The sequence below is a fragment of the Dama dama genome, chromosome 27 (genome assembly GCF_033118175.1).
Source record: "Dama dama isolate Ldn47 chromosome 27, ASM3311817v1, whole genome shotgun sequence".
Classification (NCBI taxonomy): Eukaryota; Metazoa; Chordata; class Mammalia; order Artiodactyla; family Cervidae; genus Dama; species Dama dama.
This window is the reverse complement of record NC_083707.1, coordinates 33664540-33677379: the sequence shown is the minus strand read 5'-3', so window position 1 is coordinate 33677379 and position 12840 is coordinate 33664540. Positions and strand designations below refer to the sequence as shown.

Here is a 12840-nt window from a genome sequence, read left to right as displayed (position 1 = left end):
TCCTTTCTTTCTTCCTCCCTCCTTCCCTCCCTCTCTCTCTCCCTTCTTTCTTTCTTTTTCTCTTTAATTTAAGGGGAAATGCTAGTACGCAGTCACCTCTCTCTGTCTTGCTTGGTCAGTCGTGTCTGACTCTGCAGCACTATGGACTGTCACCCGTCAGGCTCCTCTGTCCATGGGATTCTCCAGACAAGAATACTGGAGTGGGTTGCCGTTTCCTCCTCCGGGGATCTTCCCAACCCAAGAATCGAATGTGCACCCCTTGTGTCTCCTGCCTTGAGAGCCAGATTCTTTACCACTGTGCCACCAGGAAGCCCATACCCATTTATACTGGGATTTAAAAATCTATTTGCTGTGTAATTTTGTTATTAACGCATAGAGAATGTTGACAAATGCATATGTTTGTGATTTCATCTTCTTGTATGTGGGGGTTTTTGAAAACAGGATAAAACATTTCCTTCAGTCCCTGTGATTTTTTTTTTTTTTTTGGTCTTAAATTCTGTTTTATCAGTTAGTGTGTTTTATGGCTGAAACTATTTAATATATCTAGCACCTACTCCAGTTTGGGTGCTGTTTCTCATACAGAGGGCACCCATGCCTACTAACAAGAGGTCATGGTCTGGTAGGGGAACCTCCACGAGTTATGACAGTGCGTCATAATGAACGCCGTATTGTGTACAGGCTACTGGAGGGTGGGAGTGGCTCTGCCCGGTACCACATCCGTCGCATCACCCTTTGCACAAGAACCTTCCCCAATTACCCATTGTCTGAGAGGATAAAGACCAGCTTTCCATGATCTGGCTGCCACTTACCCTAACTTAAGCCTTTTTTCCCCAGCTTCTGTGGTCTTTCTCGCTTTCTCTAAATGCTTTTCACCAGCCTTCAGTTCTTCAGTTATGGGTTGTCCTTTCCCCTCTTCTGTTGCTGCTGCTGCTGCTAAGTCGCTTCAGTCGTGTCCGACGCTGTGCGACCCCATAGACAGCAGCCCGTCAGGCTCCCCTGTCCCTGGGATTCTCCAGGCAAGAACACTGGAGTGGGTTGCCACTTCCTTCTCCAGTGCGTGAAAGTGAAAAGTGAAAGTGAAGTTGCTCAGTCGTGTCCGACTCTTAGCGACCCCATGGACCGCAGCCTACCAGGCTCCTCCATCCATGGGATTTTCCAGGCAGGAGTACTGGAGTGGGGTGCCATTGCCTTCTCCGCCTCTTCTGTTACCCCCTCCCAATTATCCACACCCTTCAGGAGTTCTGTGTTAAAGGTACAAATGCAAAGAAGGCATGAAGCCTCTGCAAGCCCACAGGGATACCCCCATCATCTCACTGCCGTCCCATCTTTCACATGATCACCTAACTTTCTGCGTCTCTGTGTCCCGTGTCCTCAGGGAAAATGCGCCAAGGTCAAAACTAACTGACTGTACTTTGTCCTCTCCGTCTCATGTCCCCTAACTCGAGGATGTGTCTATAGAAGACACTCAATAATTATAGGGTGAATAAATGAGCAGATATAAGGTAGACTTTGGATTCCAGATGAAAACTGGACTTGATGGGGGTGCAATATGATGGGACCCATGGTATTTAATGAGCAAAGGATAGAGTTCGCCCTCATGCCTGACTTTCTGGTGACCTGCGAGACAGGCGAGCACCCACACACGCGCAGACGTCTTTACATAATGTTTGGCCCTGAGCCCGTTGCCGTGGAGACGACTTCACTTGACCGGCATCCTCAGTGCACCTCCTGGCAACGGTGACTGGAGGTTTCCTGCCGTTGCGGTAAGGGCAACTCCTTGGGTAGCACAGCTTTACCCTGGAGGAGTGTGTGAGGTCAGGCTGATTTCAGGTCATTTTCTAAAGATGTTCAGCCAGACTTTGGGGGAGGAAGTTTCCTTTTCACTCCCCATTGTCATGGCACCTCTCCAGACTCCTTTGTTTGCTTGTCTTTGCACAGGATTCCTGTGCTCGGGGCTCTCAGCACTGCGTTGCTCAGACATGGTGTTCTCCACATTTTGGTGAACGCTCGCCTATCAGGCCCCCTGGGATCCTTGGGGTTCAGCTCCCAGGCCACTGCTCTCATCACCACGCTCAACTTTTTGCTTTTTTCCATCCACTCGTATGTGCTCGGTTGCTACCTACGTGCTAAGTGAGGCTCAGCGCTTTATCCCGTGTTACCAATGCGGTCACACCCTCTCCGCCCAGCTCCGCCCATGGTTGCCTTGAAATAAACAGGCACATGTTTCTCCTTGTCTCGACAAGCAGCTTGCACAGCTGTCCTACCAGAAAAATCCCCCTCCACCTTTCTTTTCCAGTGAAGTGGAAATATTAAGAAATAGGCTCCATCTGCCTGTCCTCACCCTCAAAGCCTATGTCCAAGTGAGCGCTCAGGGTCACTCGTCCCCCAGTGGCGCTCAGGGTGGGAGGGGCTCGTGGGCACCGGCATCCTCTGATCACACCCATGGGCCAGCAGCCCTGTGTGTTTGCAGGACGACCAGCTGCCCCGTGGCACTCTGCAACAAGAACAGTGTCCGTGCACAGAGTCCTTTCCTCACTGCCAGGTGGGAGAGGTGGAGAGCACCCTGCTCAGTGAGGTCACCCCCAGAGTCCCTCCTCTGATCAGGTCTCCTCTTCCTGCTTCTTCCCATCTCTCACACCTGTGCCCCCCTCCCAGAGTTCTTATGCTCCAGAAATAGGGAACATCGTCTGGGAACAGGCAGTTTTCTGGAGGACCGTGATCGCATTTAGTCTGGGATTCACAAGAAGAAAGTAGGTGTTATTCACCTTTGCCTAGGAACAAAATTATGTGTGCTACACTGCCTGTGTGTGTGTGTGTGTGTGTGTGTGTGTGTGAGAGAGAGAGAGAGAGAGAGAGAGAGATGATGTAATCTGCAAGTGGGTATAAGTGTTGAGTTGGCCAGAACATTCGTTTGGGTGTTGTTTCTTTCTTTTTTTTTAAATAACACGTTACAGACAAATCTGAATGATACTTCTCTGAGAAGATGGTCCATGGTTTCTGCAGCTCCCCAGACCATCCCCTATCCCTCCGAGCTGGCAGCCCACTGTACCAGAGCAATCACTCCAAGCAGATCACTTCTACCTTGCACCTATTTTACTAGAGGAGTGATTTGGGGAATATTTTTTTCCTCTGTAGAAGAAACAATCTCTATAGATATCAGGGAGGGAGGGAGATGAGGGGATGGGGCTGAAATGATATTTGCCCTGCCAGCAGGTCTTGTAGGTGAAACTGATTTTATCTTCTTAGGTGTGGTGGGTGGGATAAAGAGACCCCCATCTGCTACCCTTTGCTGATGCCACAACAAGAGTACTTGTTTGGCTAAGGCAAACTTACTGGAATATAAAGTTATATTTATCTTTTTTGGGGTGGCCTCTGGGGTGGTCCTTTGGGCTTCCTTGGTGGCTCCTTGTAGGAATCCACCTGCAATGTAGGAGACCCATGTTCTTTTCCTGGATTGGAAAGATCCCCTGGAGAAGGGAATGGCTACCCACTCCAGTATTCTTACCTGGAGAACTCCATGGACAAAGGAGCTTGGCGGGCTACAGTCTATGGGGTCGCAAAGAGTTGGACACAACTGAGCGAATAATACTTTCACTTTCTGGGGTGAGATTTTTTTTTTTAATTGCAGTATAGAATAACACTTTCACTTTCTGGGGTGAGATTTTTTTTTTTTAATTGAAGTATAATTGATGACAATATTATATAAGCTACAGGTATACAATATAGTGATTCACAATTTTAAAGGTTATACTCCATTTACAGTTATTATAAAGCATTAGTTATATTCCCTGTGTTGTACATTAAATGTATTCCTGTAGTTTATTTTATACCTAATAGTTTATACCTCTTACTCCTCTCCCCCTGTATTGCCCCTTACTTCCCTCTTCCCACTGATAAGCACTGGTTTGTCCTCTGTATCTGTGAGTCTGCTTTTTTGTTATATTCACTGTGTATTGTATTTTTTGGATTCCACACAGAAGTGAGATCATACAGTATGTCTTTCTCTGTCTGACTTATTTCACTCAGTATGCTTACCCTTCAAGCCGCTCCATGTTGCTGGAGATGACAAGATTTCATTCTTTTTTATGGCTGAGTAGCAGTCCATTGTATACAGATACCACATCTTCTTTATCCTGGCATGAGATATTTTAATAAATATTAAGAGACAGGTGAAAGCTTACATTTGGTAGCCAGTTAATGACAAAATATTTCATATCAGGTTGTCCTCCTGATCATCTAGTGGAAAGCTGATTTCCTAATAGTTTCTTTAGACCCACAGGAAAGGCTCGGTGTGGAGATCCACCAGGCGTTGGCTGTGGAGCTCAGTGGCCGAGCTGCTTCTCCCGTCCCCACACCTCAGAGGTGGGTTGCTCAGTCCTGAGAAGCTGCTCATGCTTTTCAGCCCATCTTGTGCTCAGAGCTCCTCACAGCCGCCTGGGCGCCCGGTCCCACACAGGGGGGCCGCCCTCCCCACCTGCTGCAGTGTCAGCCGTCACTCAGCCGGACAACTGGGAGTCCTCCTTGCTGTCCCCTCCTTCTGTCCCCTCACCCAGACCACGGTGAGCCCCAGCATCATCACCCTGAAACAGTTTGGAGCCCATTGCCCCCTCTCCGTCTCGAACACCTCTGCCCCTGCTTGGCACCCCGTCTCCCCGCCGCAGAGCTGCCCGCAGCTCAGTCCTTGACACACAGCCACCTGTCCTCCTTCCTCTCTAAAGCTTTTCAAGATGACGTCCCCCCGTTTGAGAACTGGCCAGCTGCCAGCACTGCCTGGCGTCTCCACCACCGCCTCCCCTCTCTCTCACAGGGGGAGAACGGAGCCTTGAGAAGCTGGATAACTTGCTGAGACGCTGTCTCTAAGTCATGTGAGAGCTGGAGCAGAACTCCGGCCAGTCTGCCCTCAGTGTGCAGGGCTCAGCCCCTCACCCCGGGGCCCCAGAACCGTGTCACAGCGGCCAGCCCCTCCGTCCCCGTGAGCTGACCCCCTCCCGCCTCTCCAGGCTCTCCATCATGGGTGGTGACTTGGGTCAGGCTTGGGAGTAGGCTCTGGGGTGAGGGAAGGACCGAGGCCCTGGGCCTGAGAGCTCCCAAAATAAGGGTTAGGTGGGAATGTGAACAATACAGACATGGGGTCTACACCGGAGGTCAGAAGGCCAACAGACTCAGTCTCCGGGAGGGAGGAGACTCCCGCCTCTCCAGGCTCATGGTTTAGCATCCTTGCTTGTACCCCTGCTCCAGGAGCTCCCCACTGTGTTCCCTGCACACGCCAGGCCGTGTCCCCCTGTTCTTGCTCTCTGGAATGCCTGCCCCACCTTAGACCCCAGGACGCTTGTCCTTTTACACTCAGCTCAGGCGTCACCTTCCCCCGGGGAGGCTGGGTCTGTGTTGGCCTTCTGACCCCTGTGTAGACCCCACGTGAGTATTGTTCACATTCCCACCTAACATTCACCCTGGGAGCTCTCATACCCAGGGAGTCTGTCCTTCCTCCACCCCAGAGCCTAGTACCAAGCCTGGCCCAAGTCATCATCCACAATGCTCATTGCTCTTTGTTCTCAATTAAGGTATAACTGGCATGTAACCTTATGTGAGTTTCAGATGTAAACATAATGATTTGACATTTGTGTCTATTGTGAAATGGTCACCATAGTAAATCTAGTTAGCCCCCATGATCGTAAATACTTACAGATTTTTTTCTTGTGATTAGAATTTTTAAGATTTACTCTCTTAGCAGCTTGCAAAAGTGCAATATGGCATCATTAACTATAGTTGCTGTGCTGTACGTGACATCCCAGGACTTGGTTATTTTATAACTGAAAGTCTGTATCTTGTGACCCATTTTTCATTAGGATGATGGTCACTTTGAGCTGCTTTGTGTGAGTGCCTTGTATCTGCTTCTCCCCATTTTGCTTGGAACTGGCACCTGTGGGCAGGCTCTATGTCTACTTAACTGGCTTTTTTTTTTTTTTTAATTTATTTATTTATTTGCATTGGGTCTTAGTTGCAGCACACAGGATCTTCACTGCATCATGCAGGATCTTCCCTTGCGGCACACAGACTCCCTAGTTGTGGCTCAGTAGTTGTGGTGAGCAGGCTTAGTTGCTTCGCGGCATGTGAGATCTTAGTTCCCCGACCAGGGATCGAACCTGTGTCCCCTGCACTGGAAGGTGAAGTTTTAACCACTCGACCACCAGGAAAGTCCCTGAACTGGCTTCTGACATGCAGCTGCTCTGTGGCAGCGCAGGTTGGCTTTAGAACCGAGTGTACAAAGATGACGAAGACTTTTGCTTCCTTTCTTTGAGCACAGATGCAAGCCCAGGATCACAGGGCGGCAGTGTGACCGATGTGCTCCCGGCTTCTACCGCTTCCCTGAGTGTCTGTCCTGCCACTGCAGCAGAGATGGGACCGAGCCGGGAGTCTGTGACCCGGGCACCGGGGCGTGTCTCTGCAAGGTGAGATGGAATGTGCAACACTGGGGATGTGGGGCACCGGCCAGAGTGGAGGGTCTTCATGCTGAGTCGTTGTACAGAAATTCATGGAAATGAGACTGACCCGTAATCAATGATGCTGGGAAAGATTGAAGGCAGGAGAAGAAGGGGATGACAGAGGATGAGATGGTTGGATGGCATCACTGACTCGATGGACATGAATTTGAGCAGGCTCCAGCAGTTGGTGACAGGCAAGGAAGCCCTGGCATGCTGCAGTCCGTGGGGTCGCAAGGAGTTGGACACAACTAAGCGACTGATCTGAACTGAACTCACTGGATAGAAACAGTTAGAAGCCACCCCAGCCTCACTGCTCTTGTCCTTTGTGGGGGAGGTCTACAGACCTCCTTAAGAATCTGATGACAGACACAGGTGGTCTCCAGAAAAATCAGTACAAACTTTTGTCTGTAATTTCAAGAGGTTCATGGGTTTCCCTAAAGACTATTCCTGTCCCGTGGACCCCAGGTTCATCATCTCCGCTCCAGGGTGTTCTGCCGATGACAGTCGGGCTCCCCAGGCCCAGCAGGCGCGCTAAAGTGGTTGAAAGTGGGGTGAACCGGTCTCCCCCACATTGTGAATCTTTCTGGTGCTGTTTTTCTACCTTCAAGATGCTAAAGGGCATCTGATGAAATTTAGGAAATCCTCTCTTCCATTTGTATATGGTATAAAAATTTAAATAGTTCCTGTGCTATAACAGTTGAACAGTTATATAACTTTGGATGTTTTATGAGCATCCATGTCCCGTTGTCTTATGTTGGTACTTAATTTGTGCATGTAGCTCTCTTCAGTCAAAGACCCTTCAGAAGGAATGATCTCTTGTTTCATGGTTTTCTTCGATAGGAAAACGTGGAAGGCACAGAATGCAACATGTGTCGGGAAGGGTCATTCTACCTGGACCCAGCGAATCCTAAGGGATGTACCAACTGCTTTTGTTTCGGAGTCAGTCATCACTGTCACAGCACACATAAAAGAAGGGCGAAGGTAGGCAGGGCATCAGAGTCCTTCTGTTTTTCTTTAGCACTTCTAAATGAGGAAGTGAGGGGTTCCCAGGTGGCTCAGTGGTAAAGAATCTGCCTGCAATGCAGGAGACGTGAGTTCAATCCCTGGGTCAGGGAGATCTCCTGGAGTAGGAAATGGCAACCCATTCCAGTATTCTTGCCTGGAAAGTCCTATGGACAGAGAAGCCCAGTGGGCTACAGTCTGTGGGGTGGCAAAGAGTTGGACATGACTGAACATGAGCACACATTAAAAAAAGAGAGAAAGTCATGCATTCGCATGAAACGTGAAGAGTCGTAGGGTTTTTTGCATCTTGCTTGGTTAGAATATTAAGCACTATGTTCCCTATCCTTAACCTGTAGTGTTCTATCCCCAGACGTCCTCACATCTCTTTTCTTTCACCACTCGCATGTAACCTCCTTGATATAATCCCAGTGCCTTGAGCAGGATCTGAAATGTAGTAGTTGCTCAATAAACACTCATTAGAGTTAGTTGTTCTCCTCCCTATCTTCTTCTTTCTTACTTTCCTGCTTATCTTCCTTCTCACCTGTTTTACCACATCTTATCTTTGGCCACTTTTAAAATCAACTCCGGAAAGCTAAAACTTTTGTTGCCTTCATGATCCCATGCTTGCTTTCTTGTGTGAGTCATGTATTTGTTGTTTAGTTGTTAAGTCATGTCTGACTGTTTTGTGACGCTATGGAGTGAGTCATGTATTATGTCCAGCAAATGTTCAAAGAAAGATTTTTGTGTCTGTTTTACTGCCTACCTCCTGAAAGGGGCACAAGCTTATAGTTGGGGGAGAAAGTTATTTTGTAAATCCACCTGAAGGTGCCTCTTCTTATCCCCATGTGACCCCTGAAGCATTATTCCAAATCTATGCCTTGTCAGCTCCTTCTTTTTCTTCCCCTCGTAATTTAACTCCTGGCTTCCTTTGTGATCAGGGGAGTATTTAATTCTGATGCTCCATTTAGAGAAAAACAACGACAGCAGGCCACTGTATTTCACATCACATTTTCTCTCCAAGGAGCTCACCATTAAAATGCGCCCACGATCCTAGTTATGATCCACACCCTTATTTGCATATTATTCAAACAGTTATTGGACACCTACTAAATGTCAGGATGTGTGCAGGGCTAAAGGACAAATCCCACGTGCATATGGCCACTATCCTTTGAGAACTCCTAGTCTCAATGGGTCAGCCGGGGGCTAAGCGGGAATCAGAGACAGGAGGAGACACCCGAGGGAGGCCTTTGCAGCAAGGTGGCTGCCCCACGGCTCTTTCTGCTCTTCATGATTCAGCCATCGCCAGAGGAGCCATGGGCACATGGCTTCATCCCTTGCCTCTGTGTTTCAGTTTGTGGACATGATGGGCTGGCGCCTGCAGACGGCGGACGGAGTGGACATCCCCGTCTCCTTCAACCCCGGCAGCAGCAGTGCGGTGGCCGACCTCCAGGAACTGCCCGCCACGGTCCGGAGCGCCTCCTGGGTTGCCCCGCCTTCCTACCTGGGGGACAAGGTAACCACATCCTGCTGTTCTCCCGTGTCCTTGTTGGACTTCCTCCTTCACTACATGGGCATCATTAACCAGATGTCTGGAAGGAAGGTTCCAGACGTTCAGGTTACTAAAATTGGAGAACTTAGGTTCAGGCTTCCCACATGGCTCAGTGGTAAAGAATCCTCCTGCCAATACAGGAGACTCAGGAGACTTGGGTTCTATCCCTGGGTCAGGAAGATCTCCTGGAGGAGGAAACGGCAACCCCCTCCATTATTCTTGCCTGGAGATCCTCATGGGCAGAGGAGCCTGGCGGGCTACAGTCCATAGGGTCACAAAGGGTCACGGACACGGCTGAGTGACCGAGCTCACACGGGTTAATCACAGGTGCAGATGATGGAGGGACTGGAGGTGTACATATCTCAGGGGCCCCACATGCATTGCTCACCAGTGAAGGAACAACGCACCAGGTTCTTCTTGGTTTTCACTTAATGCCAAAGAATTTCCCCCCATGGAAATAACCCGTTTAAATAATACCTGCTTCGAATGGCACATGTATCCTTTTAAATGCCAGTGCTGAGAATTCTTTGTTTTAAAGCAGAAGAAAGGCCCCTTGTCAGGAAAACAAAAGCTGCAAAGTGACTCATGAGCTTATTAAAAGAAGCCCAGGAACCAGCAACAGCACAGCTTTCATTAATAGAGTCATGTGTGGTTATGAATAAATTCTTCCTTTTTAAAAAAAAAAAATTTGGGGGGTACAGTTGATTTACAATGTTATGTTAGTTTCTGCTATCCAGCAAAGTAAATCTGCTATCCACTCTTTTTTAGATTCTTTCCACATATAGGTCATTACAGAGTATTGAGCAGAGTTCCCTGTGCTATACAGTAGGTCCTTATTGTTACATATTTTATGTACTGTAGTGTATACATGTCCCAGATGTAGAATACAAGCTGATGGTTACCACAGGGGACAGGGTGCGGGGGAGAGGAATAAATTGGGAAATTGTGAGTGACGTGATTAGATGCTCCTCAGGGAGCTTATAAACAAGTTGCTTTTCCTTTGTCGCATAAATTATCATTCCAGGATCAGGCCACTACACTCATTTATAAGGACAGAAGTGTGAGCCTCCCATAGAAACATCCTCCGGTGACACATGCCTCTGGGGGCCCAGGGTAGAGCTTTGGAGAAGAGGGGGATTTCACAGAGCCCCGCCCAGACGATGCCACACTCTCACATCTAGAATGACTCGATGCTCGGGTCTTCTCAGCCTGAGCTCTCTGACGCTGTCTTTGGGTTGAAGGGCTGTGGGTGCTGACCTCTTCTCACATAACTCTGCTTCTCCCTCTCGTGACATGCCTCTTCATGTCCACAGGGCAAGCCCTGTACTCACTGGGCATCTCATCCTGGGTAACAGACCGCCCGCAGACTTGGCGGCTTAAAGCAGCAGACCATTATTATCTCGGCCAGTTTCCGTGGATCAAGGTGGCTCAGGGTCTCTCTTGAGGTTGTGGTCAAGACGTCAGCCTGGGCTGCAGTCATGTGGGACTAGGGGATCCATGTCCGCGCTCGCTGGTGGGGTCATCAGCCGGCCTCTGTCCTTGGCTGGCTGTTGGTTGGTGGCTTCGGTTCCTGTTCATCTGAGGCCCTCCAAAGGCTGTGTGAGAGTCCTCATGATACTACAGTTGGCTTCCACCAAAGCAAATGCGAGAGAAAAAACAATATTTTTGTAACCTCATTTCAGAAATGACACACTCTCGTTTCTGCTATATTCTGTTCTTTAGGACACAGTCACTAAGCCCAGCCTATACTCTGGGAGGAGAATTAAGCCCCACCTCTAGAGGACAGGGGAATGAAAGAATATGTAGACCTATTTTTAAAACCTTAAATTCCTTTAAAAACTATAAAAATAAAGCTACCATAGGACCTTGCAGTCTCACTCCTGAGCATGTTTTTCCACAGAAAAACATGGTCCAAAAAGATACACACACCCCAATATTCATTAATTACTGTTTACAATAGCCAAGACAGCGGAAGCGATCTCAGTGTCCATTGACAGGTGAATGGATAAAGAAGATGTGGTGTGTATATACAATGGAACATCACTCAGCAGTTCAAAAGAGTGAAATAATGCCACCTGCAGCAACACGATGGACCTCGAAATTGTCGTGTGGAGTGAAATAAGTCAGATAGACACAAACAAATATCATATAATGTTGCTTACATGCAGAATCCAAAAAGATGATGCAAATGGACTTACTTACAAAACAGAAACAGACTCACAGGCTTAGAGAACGAACTTAGGGTTACCAGCAGAGGGAAGGGGCTGGGGAGAGGGATAGATCAGGAGTTTTCAATTGATGTGTTCAAACATCTATATTTAAAATATCAATAGATAACCAACAAGGACCTCGTGTATAGCATGGAGAACTCTTCTCAATATTATGTAGCAACCTAAATGGGAAAAGAATGTGAAAAGAATGTATACATGTATAACTTAATCACTCTGCTGTCTACCTGAAACTAACAGTGTTGTTGATCACCTTTACCCCAATGTAAAATAAAAAGTGAAAAACAAATGATGTCAGCCCAGCGAAAAAGCAATACTTAATCTCCATAAGAGAATTCAAGATGTTATCTTGGGTACTTCCAGACTCTATGGTCATAACTAGGTGAAGCTGTGTAGGCTGTAGGTTCTAGGGTAGAATTTCAGTGGACCGGCAGTCTAAAGGGCTGCCCCAGCTCCCTGCTCCAGTTTATTTGCATCTCAGTAAGGGTACTTTGTCTACCTACCCTGAGGTGACATTGCCTGTGATTTTCATCCCTCAGTCACTCCTTCCTTCTTTTTTTTTTTTCCCCCCTTTATTTATTTATTTTTTTCAGTGGGTTTTATCATACATTGATATGAATCAGCCATAGATTTACGCGTATTCCCCATCCCGATCCCCCCTCCCACCTCCCTCTCCACCCGATTCCTCTGGGTCTTCCCAGTGCACCAGGCCCGAGCACTCCTTCCTTCTTGATCAGTTTTTACTTTGAGAGGGAGAGATGTCAGGACCAGAAGTAGAGTCTGTCCAGAAAGATGCTGTCCAGAAAACCCTGATCATTCCCTTCCACGTCTCCGTTACCATCATGCTGCTAATGCGGCACCGAGAGGTGGCCCATATGCCTGGCGGTACAGTCAGACATGGGCTTCCCCAGTGGCTCAGCGGTAAAGAATCTACCCACGGTACAGGAGCTGTAGAAGACACAGGTTCAATCCCCGGGTTGGGAAGGTCCCCTGGTGGAGGGCATGGCAACCCACTCCAGTGTTCTTGCCTGGAGAATCCCATGGACAGAGGAACCTGGTGGGCTACAGTCCATAGGGTCGCACGGAGTTGGACACGTGTGAACTGACATAGCACAGACACACACAGTCGGACATGGCTCATGCACCCAAGAGAATGCAGAATCGCTTAGGAAATAGTCACCATCTGTGCTCAGGGGAAGTTTTTTTTTTTAGTTTATTTTTGGAAGTTCATCTTGTAGCTGATAGATATTAACCAGTTCTCTCAGCTAAATAGAAAGGCAGTGGCCTAGATTTCTTAGAATAGCTGTGGTTTAGTAGCCATCTAGAATAAAAGGATCTTATTTGTTTCTGTGTGACTATTATTTTTTCTTTTTAAGGGAAGTATCCTCTTGCTTGTAAAATTCAATCATCTTCACATTAAACATTTTAACCAATATAAAATGGTATAAAGTAGAGAGTTAAAATACCATCTTCAATCCCACTCTCTAGAAATGACTGCTCTTAACAGGCTGATAGCGTATCTTCCCAGAGCTGTGTGCCAGTGTACTTCATAGACAAATTGATGTGGCCATGGTGTGTT

At 47.9% G+C, this 12840-nt stretch overlaps 1 protein-coding gene across 1 annotated transcript in view; it reads left to right on the top strand.

Moving 5' to 3' along the window:
- The window catches only part of LAMA3 (laminin subunit alpha 3), a 246698-nt gene that overhangs the window by 145745 nt on the left and 88113 nt on the right, over window positions 1-12840 (top strand). Inside the window, exons 33-35 of the mRNA XM_061130933.1 lie at window positions 6305-6449; window positions 7323-7463; window positions 8836-8997. Coding sequence (XP_060986916.1) covers window positions 6305-6449; window positions 7323-7463; window positions 8836-8997 — 448 coding nt within the window. The remainder of the gene's footprint in view (window positions 1-6304; window positions 6450-7322; window positions 7464-8835; window positions 8998-12840) is intronic.